This window comes from Spermophilus citellus, assembly GCF_964194105.1.
Source record: "Spermophilus citellus genome assembly, chromosome: 8".
Taxonomy (NCBI): domain Eukaryota; kingdom Metazoa; phylum Chordata; class Mammalia; order Rodentia; family Sciuridae; genus Spermophilus; species Spermophilus citellus.
Genome location: NC_138189.1, coordinates 1,478,030 through 1,500,164, shown reverse-complemented (window position 1 = coordinate 1,500,164; position 22,135 = coordinate 1,478,030). Strand labels below are relative to the sequence as shown.

Here is a 22,135-nt window from a genome sequence, read left to right as displayed (position 1 = left end):
GCCAATGTGCTCATTTCACTACAGTACCACTCGTGACACTGGCTCAGAATCTATCAGCATTATGAAATTCAAAATATCTGACCTTTCACTTGGTGTTTTTTACAAATTCTACAGTGTCTTGAGTTCTCATTTTTCTTCTTAGGTTAGTAATTGATTTTTTTTAAGTTACCACTGTATTATTATTTGGAAATGTTAAAATCCAGGCATTTTTGAGCTGGGTTTTTGCTTTAATTCCTTCGTCAGTGAGTTATTTATCCCCTGCAGATTTCCTTATTTTTCTAACTATACATCTAGTGTTTCACTAGCATGTTTATACTTGCTTTTTAGTTCTTAGCTGGGTTGGAGTCCAACTTGCATTTTGTCGTAGGTGGTAGCACTTTGATATGATTTGACTCCTGTGCCCTCATGTGTTCCTTGGCCCTCAGGCCACTGTTCTTGACAATCATGTAACTTTTTCTTCTCCCAGATCCCAGCCTTCTTTGGCTGGTGGCTGCCTGTTAATTCTTCTGGTTTCCACTTGGGAGGTGGGTCCTCAGGATACTCTGACCTGTGGCATAGATCTCATTGCTCTACAGACTCCACCACACTTGTTTTGCCAGACTCTGGAGTTTTTGCCAGTCTGACAAAGGTAAACAACTATCTCATTGTGGTTTCATTTCATTACTTTAATTACGAATGAGGGCAAGCCTACATTCATGAGTACTGGTCATCAAAGATTTTTTCAATGACTTATCTATTTATCTCCTTTCCCTAATTTCCATTTATGGTTTGTCTTTTACTTATTAATATGTAAAAGCTCTTTATTATAATATTAGTCTTCTGTTGACTTATATAAGTATCTTCTTTCAATCTATTTTTTTTTATGTTGTAGTCTACATCTTCACCAAATTTGTAGTCTTTATGGTTTGTACCTTCTAGTGGCTTGGTTCTTTATTTTGTTTGTTTTGTTTTGGAGACAGGGTCTCACAGTGTTGCCCAAGCTGGTCTGGAATTCCTGGGTTCAAGCAATCCTCCCAACTCATTTGAGGAAAATTTCCTCGTACAGAGACTATAAATATTTTCAAATTATCTCTCCAAAGTTTTTCTTTTTTAACGTTGGGTCTTTAGTCTCAGTGGAACTTGTTTTTACATTGGTATAAAGTAGAAGTCTGATTATTTTTTCCATTTGATTACTGCTTATTGTAACTATTGCTATCTTAAGAATTTTTGGTGATTTGTAACAGCTCTGTCCTTCAATAATTTTGGTAAATGTGTGGGTCTGATTCTAGACTCTCAGTTCTGTGCCCTGCATGTATTTGTCTCTGTTCACACAATCTTGGCACACTGCAGTGTCACTGGAGATGTGAATCCCCACGCATCCTCCACACAGCCCTGCCGTGGCATTCCCCTCTCACTAGTGGTGGCTTTCTCATTCAGCATTTTATCCCCAAAAGCAGGCCTGGTGTCTGCTCATGACGGGTGCTCATATCATGGAAGGGAAAAGTAAAATCAGAGACTCAAGTCTTAGTTACAGAGTGCTAAATATAGCTAATGTGCCCTTGTGGGAGAAACCTTATAAGGGAAAAGCATTAGTTCTTATGATTCATATTCATTAGCTAAAGGGATTTTCTCTAGCAGTGTATATATTCAATCAGTATTAATTATTTGTGTATGTGAAGAACTAGCATTTTCCATAATGGCTCACACATGGAAGGATTTTGATAATATCCTAAATTAATTCTAGCTGAGAGTCTTCTTAACAATATTTTAAATAGTGAATACTCATTTAATAAAACACTTTTTATAATTTTGAGAAAATTTATTATTTTTTCAAAAGAATATGTTTAAAATAACTGATATTTTTTTAAAAAATTTAAGTTCCCCATGAACAATTTATTATCACCTAAAGCTCCTAGGTATGAGTAACAGTTTAGTTTTAAGGGACATCTGGGGTTGTTTCCAGTTTCAGGATATTACAAATAAAACTGCTATGGATATTGAGCTTTAAGTTTTTGTGTGGACTTAAGTCCTTTCTCTGGGATAAATGCCCATGAGTGCAACTGTTAGATCATATATTTTTAAATACATTGGTGAATTCTATATTCTGATATTTGTAAAGGATTTTTGTATTTATTCATGACTGATATTGTTCTGTATTTGGTTTAGGTATCAGGGTCATGAAGATTGGAAAATGGTCTTTCCTTTTGTGTTTTCTGGAAACATATTTTATAAATCCTCTAATGAAATCATATGGGCATAGAAATTTCTTTTGTTTTTTAAGCATTTTTAATTGTAGATGGTCATAATACCTTTATTGTATTTATTTGTTTTATGTGGTGTTGAGGATCAAACCCAGTGCCTCACACATATTAGGCAAGTAAGTGCCCTACCACTGAGCTACAACCCAGCCCCTAGAGATTTCCTTTTGGAGAGTTTTTAAATTATGAATTCAATTTCCTTAATTGTTAGAGGGTTGTTTATATTATCTGTTTAATAATGGGTGAATTTTGTTAGCTTGTTTTTTCTGAAGAATTGGTCCATTTTGTCTAAATGTGTAACTCGTGGTATAATTGTTTAGAGCATTCCCTTATCCTTTTAGTATTTGCAGAGTCTATAGTGATAGTTTCTATATAAATCCTGCTATCGATTACTTGTGACTTCGTTTTACTGAGAGCTTGTCAGTTTTATAAGTCTTTTCAAATAACCAGCTATTTGTTTCACTGATTTTTCTTTTTAAAAAAATATATAGTTGACAATGGATCTTTATTTTATTTATTTGTACACGGTGCTGAGAATCGAACCCAGTGTCTCACACATGCTAGGCAAGCATTACCAGTGAGGCTCAACCCTATCCCATTTCACTGATTTTTCTATTCTTTTTTGTTTTCAATTTATTGATTTCTCTTCTTTATTATTTCCTTTCTTCTGCTTGATTTGGGTTTGTTTTGCTTTTCTTTTTCTAGGCTCTTGAGGTGGGAGCTTAGACTATTGCTTTGAGACATTTTCTTTTCTATCATGTGTGCATTTTTAATGCTATAAAATTCCCTCTCAGGGGTCTGTGGTTGTGGCTCAGGGGCAGAGCGCTTGCCTAGCATGTGTGAGGCACTGGGTTCGATTCTCAGCACCGTGTACAAATAAATAAAGGTCCATTGACAACTAAAAAACGTTTTTAGAAAGTTTCCTCTCAGCACTGCTCTGGATGTTTCCCATTTTGATATGTTATATTTTCTCAAAGAAAAATCGCACCAGGCAAAAGTTAAATAGGCAAGGCAGAGTTTATTCAAGACTATTGTAATAAGAGAGAGAGATTGCACTCAACTCCAGATACAGCAGAGGGCCCTGGGGACTTAGAGCCCACAGGCAGGGTGAGGGGTCAGTTCCTGGAAGATTGCTAAGAGGAACTTGGCTAACTACCAGTGGGAGGATTGTTGCTTAACTCAGCCAGGCTTTTCTGTGGCACTTGACTAGAGTAGTCAAGTGTTTGAAAGTTTTCCATCTTCCAAGCTGCCCTTTTCCTGGTCCTTGGACCAACTAGAGCAGGCTTTTTATTGTTTGTTTGTTTGTTGTTGTTGTTGTCTTCTGTGGCCATTGGCTTCTCTGGCACCCAGACTAGGTCATAATAGGCACAAGGAAATTGTGGAATTCAGCTCTGTGTAATTCTTTGTGTCCTTCAGTCACTGGTCAATCTGCCTTCTGTCCACTTTTCAGAGTCTTCTAAGGGTTGCTGTATATGCAGAGCCCAGGGTTTTAGTTGTACCTAATAGGAGAAAGTCTGTTTCTGCCACCTTCCTGGAAGCAGAAGTTTCTTTGGTGGAAGCTTTAACAGAACAAAAAGCTTGTAGCATAAGGATGATTTTGAAATATTTGCTGCTGTATGTTTTATTCCCAGTACCTTTTGTTACTGAGAGATTGTGAGCCATTGGGGTTGGGCCTGTTACTTCTCATGAGGGATTACTGCTGAGAATGAAGGAGTCGTGCTCGGCTCTGGCTTTCAACTAGAGCTTGTGAAAGAGCATAGTAGGAATAAGAAAGGAATGAGGTCAGGTGCACATGCCTCAAATCCCAGCTACTAGGAGGCTGAGACAGGAGGATCGCAAGTTCCAGGGCAACCTGGGCAACTTAGTGAGAACCTGTCTTAAAATAAAAACTAGAAGGGCTGGGGATGTAACTTGGTGGTAGAGCACCCATGGATGGGTTCAGTCCCGAGAAAAGAAAATAATCAGGCACTACCAATCTAAAAGTGTTCTGCTTTATATTTTTAGTCTCCATACATGGAGACTGAGACTCTGTTCCCAGCCTGGAAGCCTGGGGGAAGCAGTCTTCCAGGAGCACAATCCAATGGGGAGGGCAGGGGACAGTGGGACTGAAGTAGCTCTGTCCAACCAAGTCTCCTTGGACCCCCAGGGCATGGATGGAGCTGGAAGTTCCTGGGTCCGGAGCACCTCTGACTCAGAGCCTTGCATTTTCCCATTTTAACATTATAAAGGACCCACTTAGTAGACAGGATCTAGATCTGCTTCATGGGAAGGCCCACTTTTTAGAAATGGATGACAGCTCCCTAGCTTGGGATTAGTGCCTAGAGGGAAGGCACAAAGCAGAGCACAGGACTGAACTTAGTGGGGCCTCTGAAAGGGCTCTGACCCCAGCCCCTCAGGGTAGAAACCTAGGGTGGGTAGGGACAGTCAGTAGAGGGGCATACACCCCTCCACAGACCACCATACATGGAGACTGAGACTCTGTTCCCAGCCTGGAAGCCTGGGGGAAGCAGTCTTCCAGGAGCACAATCCAATGTGGAAGGCAGGGGACAGTGGGACTGAAGTAGCTCTGTCCCACCAAGTCTCCTTGGTCCCCCAGGGCATGGATAGAGCTGGAAGCTCCTGGGTCCGGAGCACCTCTGATGCGGAAATGAAAGCCCCCACATGTCTGATTCTCTTGTGACCCTAGAGTGGAGCTGTGACAAGTATAGCCACGGTCAGGTCCACAGGCAGAGTGAGCAGAGCTGCAGAATATGGTGGTGGTATCAGGGCCAGGACCAAGCTGGCAGAAGCACATCAGATGCTGGCCATGGTGCATTCAGACTGTAGTCTTGTTGTGGACTCTTCACCCATAGAAGTGAAGGAGGCAGGGAGCACGGATGGAAAGCAGCAGAGCCAGCAAGGGTCAGGGTAGCTCACGCTTGTGATATAGGACCTCCCCCTCCTGGTGGAGGGGGTTGTATGGTTTCCCTGCCATATAGCTCCCCAGGCGCTCCTTTGGGAAGGAGGAGCATGAATGGAAGAATGATAGCCTGTAGGGTGGACGGCTGAGCTCTACTTGCCTCAAATGCCTGAACCAGCATTACAATGCTGTTAATCCATGTGTGCAATCAAGGACTTTCAGCTGAATGAATAGAAAACCAAACTCAAGCCGACTTCAACAGTTTAAGGGTATTTCTTACCTTTCCTGAGTTAGAAGTCTCAGGAAGGCTAGTCTCAGGCAAGGTTCATTCTGATTATCTAAGTTATAGGGACTAGTCCAGCTTCTTTCTCCCCTTTTCTCAGTCCTCTCTGCCCCAAGGTATAAAGTCCTAGTAGATATTTGGTGTGTTTGCCCAGTTTATATCCAGAAGGGATGAAAACATGTCTCTCTGGGCAGCTTTCATGAAAGGATGAGGAAACAGATTTGCAGATACCCTCAGCAAGCATCTTCTTCATCTCTGTGGCCTGGAGATGGATGGGTCTGCTGGCTGGCTTAAAGATGTGGGGCACACTGACAATCTGAGTGCCATTTTCTAAAGAAAAAGGAAGAGAGGCTGCTGTATGACCCAAACATCCAGAATCCTCCACAGGTGGCAAGATTATCTTTTCCTTGTAATTAGCAGAAATAAGGTTTACAAATTTTAAACCTACTCTGTAAGATAGGTTTAACTTAACCTGTACCCCTTGAAATGTACCCCAAAAGAGCTATTTATCATTCATCTTCCTGGTTCATTTTTTTTATTCTTTTTTTATTATTAGTTGTTCAAAACATTACAAAGCTCTTGACAACATATCATATTTCATACATTTGATTCAAGCAGATTATGAACTCCCATTTTTACCCCGTATACATATTGCAGATTCACATCGGTTCCACATCCACTTTTTTACATACTGCCATACTAGTGTCTGTTCCTATCCCTGCCCTTCCTATCCTCTACTATCCCCCCTCCCCTCCCTTCCCCTCCCCTCCCCTACCTTCCCCTCCCCTCCCCTCTCCTCCCATCTTCTCTCTCTACCCCATCTACTGTAATTCATTTCTCTCTCTTGTTTTTTCCCCTTTCCCCTCACTTCCTCTTATATGTAATTTTGTATAACAATGAGGGTCTCCTTCCATTTTGATGCAATTTCCCTTCTCTGTCTCTTTCCCTCCCCCCTCTCGACCCTGTTTAATGGTGATCTTCTTCTCATGCTCTTCCTCCCTATTCTGTTTTTAGTTGCTCTCCTTATATCAAAGATGACATTTGGCATTTGTTTTTTAGGGATTGGCTAGCTTCACTTAGCATAATCTGCTCTAGTGCCATCCATTTCCCTGCAAATTCCATGATTTTGTCATTTTTTAGTGCAGAGTAATACTCCATTGTGTATAAATGCCACATTTTTTAATCCATTCATCTATTGAAGGGCATCTAGGTTGGTTCCACAGTCTAGCTATTGTGAATTGTGCTGCTATGAACATCGATGTAGCAGTATCCCTATAGTACGCTCTTTTAAGGTCTTCAGGGAATAAATAGTCCGAGAAGGGGAATAGCCGAAATGTGCTGTTCTGTCTTTCAAGGACTAGCCATTGGTCAGTTGTTATCTGGTGAAGATTCTTAGAGTTTGTCCTCGAGGCACAGACTGCACCACCCATGAAGAACCTTGCTCTCCTGCACTGATATTCATGCATTCTTTTCTTCATGATCATGTAAATGTTGTATAGCTCATCTGAACAATTCTAATTAAGATCTTTACATCCTTGGCATGTTATTTTTTGGCTTTGTTGACAAATACACTTCCCATACAATGTAATTTAAATATCTTTCAAAATATTTATTAGCCACATTTTTTTATCCATTCATCTATTGAAGGGCATTTGGGTTGGTTCCACAGTCTAGTTATTGTGAATTGTGCTGCTATGAATATTGATGTAGCTGTGTCCCTGTTGTATGCTCTTTTAAGGTCTTTTGGATATAGCCGAGAAGGGGAATAGCTGGGTCAAAAAATGTGGCATTTATACACAATGGAATATTACTCAGCACTAAAAAATAACAAAATCATGTCATTTGCAGGGAAATGGATGGCATTAGAGCAGAATATGCTAAGTGAAGCTAGCCAATCCCTAAAAAACAAATGCAGAATGTCTTCTTTGATATAAAGGGGGCGACTCAAAACAGAGCAGGGAGGAAGAGCATGAGAAGAAGATTACCATTATTTAGGGATGAGAGGTGCGTGAGAATGGGAGAGAGAAGGGGAATTGCACAGAATATGGTAGGAGACCCTCATTGTTATGCAAAATTACATATAAGATGGTGTGAGGGGGAAGAAAAAAGAGAGAGAGAAATGTGTCACAATAGATTGGGTAGAAAGAGGTGATGGGAGGGGAGGGGAGGGGAGGGAGGGAATAGGAAGGATAGCAGAATACAATAGGCACTAGTATGGCCCTATGTATAAACGTGGCTGTATAACCAATGTGATCCTGCAATTGTATACGTGGAAAAATAAGATTATGTACCGCATTGAATCAAATGTATGATATGTCAAGATCATTGTAATGTTTTGAGCAACTAATAAAAAATTAAAAAAAATATATTTATTAGCAAAATGTCCATAAACCATGTAATTATTGCTAAATCTGTACCACTATTTGAAACCCAAATGAGCTTTTAGAATCTCTATAATTTAATGATTTATGTTTTTCTGCTTCTGTTTAGAGTGAAGTGAGTATATTTCATGTGTCACTTACAGTGGGAAGGGGAGTCTTCCAGTGCTTTCCATGCACTTCCTCTTCACTGGGCTGAGGGCAGAGCAGGTACCATAGTGGGTACCACAGACTCAGTTCCCTACTGTATTCCATTTCACATGCTGGTTATGTCCTCAGGAATTGTGTCCTGTGCTTCAAAATCGTTGTCAGGGCCCGACATGGACAGGTGGAGGAACCTTGTTCCCTCTCAGTCATGCTGTCCCCCCGAGCTTCAGCCCAGGCTCCTGCTTTGCTTGCTTGCCAGAAGCCAGTGCTTCCCTCCAGAGGCCTGTCCCATTTCTCCTCACCCACCTCCCCACCCACCTTGTGGCTGCTCTGCCTGTGCCAATCATCATCCAGCTCGGCCTGCTTGGCTAAATATTGGAAAGTCAGATACCTTGGGAGTTGTCCCCTTCCCAGAGCAGTAGACCTCTCCCCGTGCTCCTTTCTTCTCAGGCCACTGCACAGTGCCTCCTTAACCAGCATGCCCACCCAAATTCCCCTTGAGCTTCCAGTTACTCTCCATTCAGCTTTCCTTCAGGTATCTCAAAAAGGTGCAGTGATCTCCCCATTTTAAAGCCATATGTGCCTCTCTGGGATTACTAAGTGGGTGATGGTATTCCTCAGGTCACTCAGTCACCTGGGCCAGAGTCCTGCAGAACCTAGTTAGTCACCACTCCTCTAGGACTACCTCCTGGCATGGCTCACCCTGCCCTTCTTGACCACTCATCCTGGGACAGTCTCTGTTGACTCCTTTCCTGGTACCAGCTCTGTAGTCCACCAACTCTATCTGTTCAGTCAGGAAGATCTCTCAGAAATGCAAATCAGTCCTGTAGCTCTACTGCTCCAGAGCCCTCAGTGAAGACTATCTCCTTTTTTAGCATCCAGGGCACTTGCTTCTCCAATCCTGTTTTTGGCCACTCCCCATCCATCCATTGATTCATTCATTCATAACCCAGTTACTGTGGGCCAGGCTGTTTTAAGGTGCTTCTGCTATATCTGTCAGAACCTTTGCTCTGTGGAATCTAGGAGTGCAGGGCATGAGACAGTCAATAATTAAATCAGATGAGCAATGATGCAAAAGACAGTACCATAATATGGAAAATACATAACAAGGGAAAGGATGAACAGTACAGGGGAGTGCAGTCTTGAATAGGGGTGTCAGGGTGGGCTCCCTGAGGAGGGGACACTAAGCCATGGCTTTCAGGAGGCAAAGGAAAGGGGAGACATACCAGCAGGAGTAGTCCAGACAGAGAGGGCCACTGATGTACACCCCGGGCCAACGGTGCCGCTTACAGGGTCCTGTTCCCCATGCAGAGTCAGGGCCCACACTGCCCTTGGGCTGTAGATTAGGCTCCAGGAGCTGGGTGGGTCCAGTGCATGGGCTGGGTTTCCTGGCAAGACCCATTCTCCGTGCTCTGTCTCAATTGTCCTTTCATGATTTTTTGTTGCTATGGTTTTTGCTTGTTTCACTTTCCCTTGTTTTAAGAAAAATCATTCAGGAAACATCCACATTGTCTGACAGGACTACAGAGGCAACAGAGCCTTGGATTTACGCAGACTTGAGTTCAAATCCCAGCTTATTTTCTAGATGTGCGGCTCTAGCAAGTCACTTAACTTATAGAAACCTCAGTTTTCTCATCCATTAAATGGAACAAGGTAACGCCTCCTTTGCTGTGTTAGTATGAAAATAACCTTTTATTCTATTCACTCTTCAGTGCCTGTCACTGGCCCTGCAGCCTCATTCCAGAGGCCATGAGAGGATGAAGTGAGAGCAGGGTTGCCATTACTGTTTCTGGGATTCCCCCATCTCCCAGGCTTGGCACCTGCAGTTTGGAGCTCTGGCCCTCATGACACCCAAGCAGAAAGGCAGTGGGTAGTATGCTCAGGGGTATAGTATCCTTCACCCACAGCTGACACTCCCCCTGCCTAGCATTTCACTTACAACTACTGACATTTTAACTAATGCCTCATGTGGAGTTAAATGTCACCCTGGCACCTCACCTTTTGCTGAATGTGAAATAAAGGCTCTTAACATCGAATTTTTCTAAGTTCTCTTATTTCTTTGTACACACCAAAGTTCACCATGAAAGCAAATGCTGGAGTGCCTACTTTCCACCACTGGCACTTTCTCTCCAGCTGTCACCAGAGACTTGTCTGCCCAGAGTAAGCAGTAGAAGTCAATCACATGGCTTTCCCACTGGTGCACCTCCATGTCCTGGAGAATCTGGCTGTGCTTATTTACACAGGGAGCTTGAAAGTGATTTTCGTACACTTTTATATCCTCACTAAGAGCAGAAAAGTTTACACCCTAGAAGAGAATAAAACTAAGAAAATGATCCCAGTTTGCTTTTAAAGGTCCATAGTTTTGGGAACTTTTTAAGAGCTCCTACATCTGTGCGATTGCATTGTATTCACTCTGTTCACCCTGTGCTCAGCTCCCGTGTTCAAGAGCCTCACAAGCATGGTCTCATGGTTCATGCTTATGGGTTGGACCTGGGCGTTCATTTTCATGTGTGGTCAATTCAAGGGGATGAACTGACATGACATAAATAATACACAATGGACTCCAACAAACTGACTTGAAGGCTCATGTGGAAATGTACAGATATTACTATTTGGAATCAGCATGGATAGCCAACTTCACACCTGAGGAGGTCCATGGAAGCCCAGCCCCTCCTGGCCATGTGGTGTCTGCACGTAGTTATCATTTCTCTCTTCCTTTTCCTCAGAAGGGCCCAGTCCCACCTGTGTATTGAGATCTGGTCTGCTGGGTGGTGTCTGACTTGTTTGCTGACTTTGGTGGTTGTCTGACTAGGAGCTGCACAGCATTTCATGTATGCATGTATGAAAGTAACACCCTGTATGTGAGCAGATGTTCACAGGCCTGGCTGGCACGCAGGTCTTGCTGCAAAGCGATGGGAAAGGCATCAGCATTGGAGAGCTCTTGTGGACTGCCACCACCTCCAGGAAGGCCTTGCTGGAGGAGGATGGTTACAGAAGGAACACATGGTTCTACGGCTGCTTACCATATGTATTTCCTAGTGCCACCCCTCAGGAACCTGAAGTACTCTTCCTTTCTCTCAGAGCACCCATGGAGATTTCCTGCAATTCTTTTCCAGTTTTGTCCATGTGAACCTTGAGTCCCATAATTTATGTGTATGATGCACACATTATGATAGATGGGAACTTGTGTCTGAATTCATTTGAATTGCTGCCCCCATGTCTAGTGGTACTTAATGAATATTGGATGCTTGCAAAACACATAAGTAGAACTAAGGAGTTAAGATACGTAAATGGCCACTTATATATCATGTGCACTCAGTGTTCAGTTACTGATGAGCTTTAATGCCCTTTGGCTTTATTCATCCATTGACCACACATTTTATTAAGCACTTTATACATGCTAGGCAGTGGAAAGGGGGAATCAGGACCTGAATTGTATGAGTCTGTGGTCAGTATTTGGTCTGATATTTGGAGAATGCTGTCAAGGGCACTGCGACAGACACCAAACCCTGCTCAAGTAGGAAGCTAGAGTCTTCTTCCTCAAGGAAAGAGGGCTTGTGCTGAAACTTGAAAGATTATGAGGAGTGTGCAGCATGAAAGAGAAGGAGAAGTTAAGACAGATACCACTACACACCACACCTATTAGAATCGCTGAAATTGCTGTAAATCGTCATCATTGCTGGTGAGGATGTAGTGCAATAGATAATTTATTCATTGCTTCTGGGAATAAAAAATAAAAAAATTGCTTCTGCTTTGGAAGAGTTTGGCACATTTAAACAAAACTAAATACTGTATGATCCAGCTATCACACTCCTAGGTATTTATCAAACTGATGTGAAAACTTACGTCTCCACAAAAACCTGGACACAAGTGCTTATGGCAGCTATACTAATTATTACCCCAACCCGGAAGAAACCAAAATGTCCTTCAGTGGGTGAGGGGATAAACAACCTATGATACATCCATATAGAAGAATATTCTTCAGTGATACAAAGGAATAAGTTATGAAACCACAAAAAGACATGGATGAATCTCTAATTTGTGAGTGAGAGAAGCTGATCTGGAAAAACTGCATACCATGATTCCAAATTATATGACATTTTGGAAAAGGCAAAACTGTAGAGACCATGAAGATATGAGTGGTTGCCAGATGTTCGGGGATAGGTGGGGAGGTGATGGTGAACAGGTAAAGTCTGGGCTTGTTTTAGTGATGAAATTGTTTTGTGTGATACTGTAATGGTAGACGGCTAAACACCACATGTTTGTCAAGATCCACAGCATATACAACACCAAGCATGAACCTTAATGCAATTTTAAAAAACAATTTATGAGGTTAGAGGAATCGCTGGATGGGAAGCAGCATGTAACAGGTCAATACAACTCTATAAAAATGTATGAAAAAGGGGCTGGGGTGTGGCTCAGTGGTAGAGTGCTTGTCTGGCATGCATAAGCCACTGGGTTTGACTCTTGGCACCACATATAAATAAAATAAATGTTAATTAACAACTAAAAATAAATATATACTAAAAAAGTATGAAACAAAAAAACCTCAACACCAAAAAGCCAAATAACCCAATCAATAAATGGGCTAAGGAACTGAACAGACAGGTCACAGAAGAAGAAATACAGTTGATCAACAAATATGTGAAAAAATGCTCAATATCTCTAGCAATTAGAGAGATGAAAATAAAAACTACTCTAAAATTTCATCTCACTCCAGTTAGAATGGCAACCATCCAGAATACAGGCAACAATAAATGTTGGCGAGGATGTGGGGGAAAAGGTACACTCACACGCTGCTGGTGGAACTGCAAATTGGTGCAACCACTATGGAAAGCAGTATGGAGATTCCTCAGAAAACTTGGAATGGATCCACCATTTGACCCAGCTATCCCACTCTTTGGTTTATATCCAAAGGACTTAAAATCAGCATACTACTGTGATGCAGCCTCATCAATGTTTATAGCAGCTCAATTCACAATAGCTAAACAATGGAACCAACCTAAGTGTCCTTCAATAAATGAATGGATAAAGAAAATGTGGTATATATATTCAATATTACTCAGCTTTAAATAAAAATGAAATTATGGAATTAGCTGATAAATGGATGAAGTTGGAGAATATCATGCTAAGTGAAATAAGCCAGTCCCAAAAAAACCGAAGGCCAAATGTTTTCTTGGCCTTTGAATTAGCATCTGTTTTATGCAGATGCTAATTCACAATAAGGAGGGGGAACTAGGGAAGAATAGAGTTACCTTAGATTAGTTAGAGGTGAGTTAAGGGAGGGGAGGGGAGAGAATATGGGATAGGAAGGACAGTAGAACGAAAGAAACAGACATTATTGCCTTAGGTACATATGTGACTGCATGACCAATGTGATTCTACAACATGTACCATCAGAAAAATGATAAATTATACCCCATCTATGTATGATATATCAAAGTGCATAAATGCATTCTACTGTCATGTATAACTAATTAAAACAAATTTTAAAAATTTAAAAATGAATGAAATAACCTCACTGAGGGAAATTGGGGGGCAGGGAAGGGGAGGTAGTGACCTTAAATGAAGGCAGTCTTGAAAACAAAAGGTAGGAGAACTGAACATAGTCACTTACACTAGTTGATAAAATTGTTTTCCATGGGGTACACATTAACAATTCTGATACACTCTGCATGTTCTCTGGATTAATAGCTAAATAGATGGATGGTAGATGGTGGTAACCAGGCTTCTCACTGTTAGAATGATCTGTGTGGCAATGGGATAGAATTGGAGACACTGGTGTGAAATCATGTTGATGAACTTCATGTAGATACGGATAGCTACATATGGAAGTACTTAGAGATATGTGTGTACACATAGATCAGACCACACCTGTATTTCCTTTCTCTGTTGGTTGAGAGGATCTAGAAGCAGTTAAGCACACCCAGCACCCAGCAACTAGGTCCTGTCATCTAACATCACTTTCTAATCAAGAGGCTAGGGCTCCAGGGGAAGAGGGCTGATTCTAGGACTGGGCAGAAAACATATTAGATGAGGCTGGGATGTCTTGTACTGCCAGAAAGTAATAAAATGTTTAAAGGAAAAAATAGATTGGGCCAGAGGGACACAGGAGCTGACTGAAAGAGATCTCAATGGTTAAAGTATGAACAATCTAAATAACAAAGTAGCATTGGGATATAATCCAAAGCATAAAATAAATATCCATGAGTCCATATCGATATAAACAAGTGAATAAACAAATAAGAAAGAATAAATAAATCTCTCTTGCAGAAGGATGTCAAATAATTTCTGTAGGTACTCTGTCCTCAAGGCGGTGGATGTAACCCCTCACTCCAGTAGTATGGGCCATGCTTACTGTCTTCCTTCCAAAAAGAACAGAATGGAAAGAGTGAGATATAATAGCTTCACACAGGGGAAACCTGTCAGAAATCAGCTTGGCCCAGCTATCGCGTTCGACATCCAAAGTGATGGACCCCGTTGACAGTGTGCCCTTGATGTGACGAGATGAGCATGGCAGGCACCTTACTGTTGTGTTCTTCCTCCCCAGTCCCAGAGCCCCAGTGTAATCAGGAGAGAAACTCAGACAAATACCAAGTGAGGACACTCTACAAAATACCTGCCCAGTGCTCCTCAAAACTGTCAAGGTCTTTGTGGGGGAAAAAAAAAAGATGTCCTATAAAGTACCACAGCTAAAAGGAGTCCTGGAAGAGGTGATGATTCAATGCAGCTTGGCGACCTCACTGGGATCCTGGGATGGATGGATGGATGGAAGGAAGGAAGGAAGGAAGGAAGGAAGGAAGGAAGGAAGGAAGGAAGGAGAAAGAAAGAGGACATTAGTTAAAAACAAAGGAGACTTAAGTGAAATCTCACTTTTGTTCATTATAATGTATCAGTACTGGTTTGTCATTAATTGTGGCAAACACACCCTTCTTTCCCTTTGTCTTTCATCAGACACAAAAAAATGCTTTGTGTGACACCTTAAGTATGGGCCCTGCTTAGTGTCCTGCTTGCCAAGTGAACAGTGTAGGAAAAGGGAAAATAAAAAAGCAACTTTATGCTGGAGAGGCCTAGAGAACTGCCTCATCCTGGTGATCAAAGTCAATGTCAATAGCCACAGGTCTTGTCAATAGTGTGTTCACTTGATGTGACATGATGAGATGGCACCTTCCTTCTGTGGTCTTCCTCCAAATAACCCAAAATCCTACCATCACTATGAGAAAAAAATCACACGCTCCAAACTGAGGGACACTTTGCCTGACCAATCCTCAAAAACTCAAAAAGCAAGGCAAGTCTGAGAAGCTGTCGCAGCTGGGAGGAACCTGAGGGGTGTGATGACCAAATGTCATGTGGTGTCCTGGATGGGTCCTAAGCAGAAAAGGGCATCCTGTAAAAATGATGGGATCTGGAAAAAGTGCCAAGTTTAGTTCACTGTAACGTGGCAAGGATGAGGGAACTCTTTGGGGTAGTCAGAACCCTGAACTGACTTCACAACAATTCTCTAAAACTGTTAAAAATGCATTTTTGTTGAAAAAATTCTGAGCATGATAGACAATTTTGGTAGTATTCTTGACACACACAACAAAATCTGGTTCTATTTTTAAGAGCGGATTATTTAATTTTAATAGCTCTGGTCTCTAGACATGTTGGAGGCACTTCGTAGAGGGACACGGACTGAAGGCACTTTCTCTGCTTCAGTGATTTTGTGTGGCTCTAGTCTTGAGTTGGGGTGCATGGCATTTGCCTGGTTTGCATGGCATGCCCACACCCCGTCAGCCAACAGTAAGACACTGTCACTTGCCGAAGTGCTCTGTTGTAGTGGATACCAGAGCTGCCATTTGCACCTCGGCAAGTCGCCAGGAACAGAATGGACATTGAGGATAACAGAGAAGTGCTTTTTGAGGCTTGTGGTGCCTACAGATTGGGTTGATTTCTGTCAACCATTGTGGAAGGTAAAAATAAAACTTTCTCAGGATGACATTTTTGCCATGTGGCCAAAGAATAAAACATATTTTCTCTTAAGATGTTCAAAGTACACATCATATATAGCAAAGTGCACTACATAAATCAGATATTTTGTGAGGTTTCATTTATTTGTTATATTATAAAAACATAGAAGTTGACATTTAATTATTAAATGTCTTCCTTCATAACTCATTTGAGAATAATAAATTTAAACTTTACTACTTTCTCTGGATAAACCGGAAACATGTATTCCTCTTTCACCGTGGAGCAGCTCTCATGAAGGCAAACGTGTCGTGTGCTCCGGGAAAGGCATCAGGAGTTGGGCTCCTGTCCGCTAGTGATCCTTGCAGCACAGTGCTTCCCAGAGCCTCCCTGTAGCCACAGTCTGGCTTGATGCTGGTGTGGCATGCTAACAGACGGGAGACAGGCCTGCCTTGCACAGCAGCGTCAGCTGCCAAAGTTACTCACAGGGAGTAAATCTCACAGGTGCTGTTAGGTCAAAAAAATTCCTTTCTTTTCCTAGAGATATTTTCATGTGACTGAATGTTGGATTTTGTTGTTGTTCCTTCTGTTCTATTGAGATGATTTATCTTTTATCTTTTTATCTTTTATTTTGTGAATATGACTTATTACATTAGCTATTTCTGGATTTTAGGCCAATCTTGCATTCCCAAGGTAACTCCTACTTGGTCATGGTATGTAATTCTTTCTCTATGTTGCTGAACTCAGTTTGCTACTATTTGATTGAGGTTTGTTCTGTCATTGTTTATGAGTGATGTTGGTTGGTGTTTTTCTTTTTTTCTGATGTCCAGCATTGGTAATCAGAGTAAATACTGACTTTTTAGAATAAACATGTTCCTCACTCCACCATAATAGAAGTACCTCTCATTGCTCAGGGCATTTTAGTTGTTCATATATTTTGAATAAGATATGATTCACAAAAAAATAAAATAAAATAAAAACCAGTTTCTCAATATAAAGTTTGCTTTTCACTACCTTAAAAGTGTTTTCCATAAACAGGGTTTTTAAAAGCTGGGGTTGTGGCTCAGTGGTAGAGTGCTTGTCTGAAGCACTGAGTTCGATCCTTAGCACCACATAAAAATAAATAAATATAATAAAGGTATTGTGTCCATCTACATTGAAAAATAGTTTTTAAAAAAGTTTGATAAAGCCCAGTTTTCCATTGTTTTATTTTATGGATTGTGCTTTTGTTACATATTTAAAAACTCTTCTAGTATAAGGTCATGGAGATTTTCTCAAAAGTTAAGACCCATAAATTATAGAATCAGCTTGCTAATAGTTAGGAACCACATAAAAATAAATAAGTAAATAGATTTTTTTAAAAAAAAGTTATGAAAAACCCTGCTGGGATTTTAATTGGGACTGTGTTGAGTTATAGATCAATTTGTGAGGTTGGCATATTAATACTGAGTATCCCAATCCACATATGCGGGGTATCTTTTCATTATTTAGGATGTGTTGGATGGTTCCAGAAGACATAGCCATGGATGTTATGGTGTGCCTTTCACCATTAGCAGGTAGCCTAATGCTAAGTGATCCTTGACCAGGTGTCCTTTCTCAGGAAACTTGTTTATACTAGTAGACATCCTTGTGGTCCTTGTCTGACCTGTGTCCAGTTTATTCCTACCAAAATAGCCTTCTCTAGGAGAGTGCTTACCTGGAAAGAAGGTTCAGTCATGTTAGTTAGGTGAGACACAGAAAAGGCAACGTGCAAAACACACATGAATAGCAGCAATGTATTGCTTACAGACCCCAGAGACAGGGCAGCAAACTCCCAGGACCAGTGGGAAGCAGGGAGCCTTTTGGAATGTTCAACCGGCAGTAGTGGAGAGACAGACCGAAAGAGACTTGCAGGTCGAAACCTTTGTTAGGGTTCAGGGCATTACCCAAGCAGGTGCCCCAAGGAAAGATCTCTTATTGGTGAGTCTGGAGCAAGAAGGCACAAGCCCTATGGAGTCGTGCTAGGAGCAGAGGTGGTCACTGTGGCCTATCTTCACAGTCTGTAAGAGGGAAGGGTCACTGGGGTGAGTTAAACATCTAGCTGCCTCCTAGGGAAGCAGCTCCCATGAAATGGTTGTATAAGGTAGATGCCTGGGTCAAGCATCTTGAACAACTGAAAGGAGGCAGAGAACTGGAAACTGTCCAGGTTGACCAAGCTCTGCTTCTGATATAAGAAAGGTAAACAAATTCAAAATGGGTATTGAAGCAACATAAAATTATAAGAATTAAGACTTATCTTTCATCTGGGCCTGGAATTTTCTTTTTAGGAAGGCTTTTTAACTATTAATTCAATATCTGTAATATATGCAGTTCATTCAGATTTTGAATTTTGAATTAATTTTGGTCATTCACATAAGGAATCATCCATCTTCCTCTGAGTTTCCCAATGTATGAGCATGTCATGGCTCATGATATTTTTTTAGTGTCCTTAATCTGTAGAATCTGTAGTGATAACTCCCTTTCATTCATAAAATTGGTCATTTTTTTAATCTTATATTTTCCTTGAACAGTTTGACTAGAGTTTTATAAGCTTTATTGTTTTGTTACCAGTTCTGGGTTTCACTGATTTTTCGCTATTGATGTCTATTTTTAATTTAATCTAAGCTTTTATTATTTTTCTTTTACTTATATTGGAATTAATTTACTCTTTTTTCATAGTTTCTAGAGGTAGAATCTTTATTTGAGATCTTTATTCTTTTTCAACACATATATTGCTAGAAATTTCCCTCTAAGTACTGCTTCAATTACATTCCATGAATTTTGACATTTTGTATTTTCTTTTTCATTCTGTTCAGCACATTTTAAATTGGGACATTATCATTATACATAATAATGGGATTCACTGTGACATACAACATTAAAAAAAAAACTAAAAATCACTATCAATTTTGTCCCTCAGTACCTTCCCTTTTCCTTCCCTGCTCCTCTCCCAGGATTCCCTCCCTCTGTTCTACTGGTCTCCCTTCTAATTTCATGAGCTCCCTGCCCCCGTTTTTTGCTTTTTCTCTTTAGCTTTCCCACATGAGAGAAAACATATTTCCCTTGATTCTCTGACTCTGGCTCCACTTTCACTTAATATAGTATAATGCTCTTAAGTTCAATCCATTTTCCTGCAAATGGCATAATTTCATTCTTCTTCATGTCCAAGTAAAAACTGTAAAAAAAAAACTGCATTTTTATGTTTTTAAATATAAAAACTGCATTTTTAGATTTTCTTAATTCATTGATCTGTGGATAAATACATTGGCTGGTTCCATAACTTGACTATTGTGAATTGTGCTGCTATAAACATGGTATGCATGTATCACTATGCTAATTTCGGTTCTCCGGATAAATACCACAAAGAATGGGCTAACTGGGTTGTATGGTGGTTCCATTCCTAGTCTTTTGAAGCACCCCTATACTTGTTTTCATAATGGTTTAATTTACAATCTCACCAATAATGTAAAAGTTTTCTTTTTCTCCCAAATCCTCACCAGCATCTATTATTATTTGTATTCTTAATGATTACTATTTTTTTTAAGAGAGAGTGAGAGAGGAGAGAGAGAGAGAGAGAGAGAGAGAGAGAGAGAGAGAGAGAGAGAGAGAATTTTTAATATTTATTTTTTAGTTCTCGGCGGACACAACATCTTTGTTGGTATGTGGTGCTGAGGATCGAACCCGGGCCGCACGCATGCCAGGCGAGTGCGCTACCGCTTGAGCCACATCCCCAGCCCTAATGATTACTATTTTAACTGAAGTGAGATGAAATCTCAGTGTAATTTTGATTTGCATTTCCCAAATTGCTAAAGATCCAACATATTTTCTAAATTTCCTTGAGACCACTTTTAACTGCACCCTTACTAAGAAGCATTTGGACATTAAAATGCATCCCTATAAGACAGCAGGGCTTTGATGCTCAGTAGTTCCCACTATGGAAGAATTCATCAGATATAATCAGGGGGTCAAGACCAAGTTGCACCAAAAGGATTTCATGTCTAGACAAAGTGGGTGTCATTTAATGTCCTGCCAAGGATCAGAAGGATTGTAACAGAAATTCTCATGATTAGAATAGTGGGAACAGGCTAGAAGCTACTGCCCTTTACCCCAGGTGTAAAAGTGCAGAGCAGTGGTGCTCGGCAAATGGCCCTTTGGGGTTCGCAGGAGGTGCAGCTTCACCCACTGCCAGCCACAGAGGGGCTGAGATAGAGGTAGCCAATGAGTGCGTAGGGCAGCAGGGGAGGGGAGACTAGGGACAGAGGCCAAAATTTTCATCTTCAAGTATGCTTTTAAATAAAAGTACAATATATAGATTTCATGATTTGGGTTGTTGTGAAAGTTATTGCATGTAATTACAATAAGGTTCACACCGCCAGTAAGAACTATTCTCAGATTTACTGACTGTACTTAGTAGCATCTCCCCCAAAACTGTGTTTCATATTAATGTAGTAAATGTTAATAGGCAGGAAACATTGGATTGCTTATTTTGTTCATGTTTAATAAAATATTATTGCATTTTAAATACCCTTAAATGGTACATATTAATTTAAGAATATATATTTTAGCTAAAGCTATTTTCCTGTTATTATTAACAGAATATCCAGGGTATTTCCAAGCACTCAATTCAAATTGCTAAGCCTCTGAATTTTAAAGGTAACATTTCTTTCTGCCTTACTAAAATCTTGGGTAACATATTTAAAACTTAGAAGTGTTTTATAATTGTTTTTCTATAACTAACTGCTCCACTTTGCTGAAGTTCTCCTTTGTTTGCATGACCAGGATTTAAATATACATTGAAAAAATAAAGAGTAGCTGATGTGATATGGGACCTGCCTTTTAGCAGCTTACAAGTTAAAATAGATAGTAATTAAAACTCTCCTCCTACTATCTCTCTCCCACCAACTTCCTGATAAAGAAAAAAAGAACTTACATACAGTAGCACTGGCTTTTATTAAAGTCTGAAAATTACTGGAAATATTTATAAAAGCACACACAAATTTTTTTTTCTCTTGAGTTATTCTACTGTAATGCTGATGTTCACATTTCTGAGAAAGGGAATCTCCAATTGGACAAATTGGTGCTGTGTTACCCATTCCCAACCTTTTGTTTCAGGGCCAGTGCTTCCCCCTGGGCTGTGGGCACACAATGAAGCACCACAAAGGCCCTTTCTAAACGTAAATGTTTACACTCAAACAGAGTCCATGGAAGGTGACCACCAGCCACTCTGCCTCCTATGCCATTTTCAGATTTCTCCAGTGGGAAAATCACAACTGCATGGCCCTGCATAGATCTAACAGTGAAATTCAGAGTCTCGAGCACTTTTACTAGAATGTTCAGGCATCAATATTTGGCTTTTCCCTTTGTCAAAACCTCTAGAAAAAAAAAAAAACAGGAAATTTCAACAAGAAAATCTCACTAGCTTTATGTAATAATGTTCTTTTAAATTATATTAATATAAAATAGTTGTAAGAATTAAGAATCTAAACTCTTAACTTTGGGTGGTATTAAAATAACTCTACACTGAGGAATATCTTCAAGTGCACTCACAACCAAACTCACTATGTGCTCTTGCAATGACAATTTAGGTAAAGAAGATGAGACTTTCACCATCTCCCCAAGAACCCTGCTTGTTTCCTCCAGGGGCCACATCTTCCTAGCAGCAGGTATGTGCTAGCAACAATGGAGAATAATCTGTACCACTGTAGCTCACTCATTGTGTTTTCATGCAGTTCAAATATTTACAAATTGAATAATTCAAAGGTACTTACAGAATTAATTTCTTCAATTAAATCCTAAGGCAAATATGGTCTTTGGCTTCTAGGGTCCCTGCACTTTGCCATATCTAGATGGCACACACCCTGCGTGGCCTACTCAACCGGCTGCCTTCCTCAGTCCTCGTCTCAGCTCCCACCCCTTGCTCACTCCAGGCAGCCACATTGGCTGCTGGTCATATGTCATTCCTCTACTTCCCAGATGCCTCTGGGCTCCCACTTTGCCTCCTCACATATCGCTCAGCGTCCCTTTCTTGGTGAGGTCTAGGTCTACAAGTGTCTACAAATTGGGGAACTGACTGTTCACATTAGCACTTGCCTGCACACACACACACCACTCATGCCCAGACCGAATAGTTTTGCCTTGGTCTGTGTTTTCCATTTCATTTCTCCCCTTCTGACATACCAAGTAACTCAAACTGTCCCCCTTGAGAATGTGAGCTCCATAGGGTGGG

General features: G+C 40.7%; 1 protein-coding gene across 1 annotated transcript in view; it reads left to right on the top strand.

Annotated features, from left to right (window-relative positions):
- Positions 1–22,135, top strand: part of LOC308654584 (HAUS augmin-like complex subunit 3) — a 194,827-nt gene that overhangs the window by 123,523 nt on the left and 49,169 nt on the right. Inside the window, exons 17-18 of the mRNA XM_081304195.1 lie at positions 20,505–20,562; positions 21,495–21,572. Of these exons, the coding sequence (XP_081160321.1) occupies positions 20,505–20,562; positions 21,495–21,572 (136 nt within the window). The remainder of the gene's footprint in view (positions 1–20,504; positions 20,563–21,494; positions 21,573–22,135) is intronic.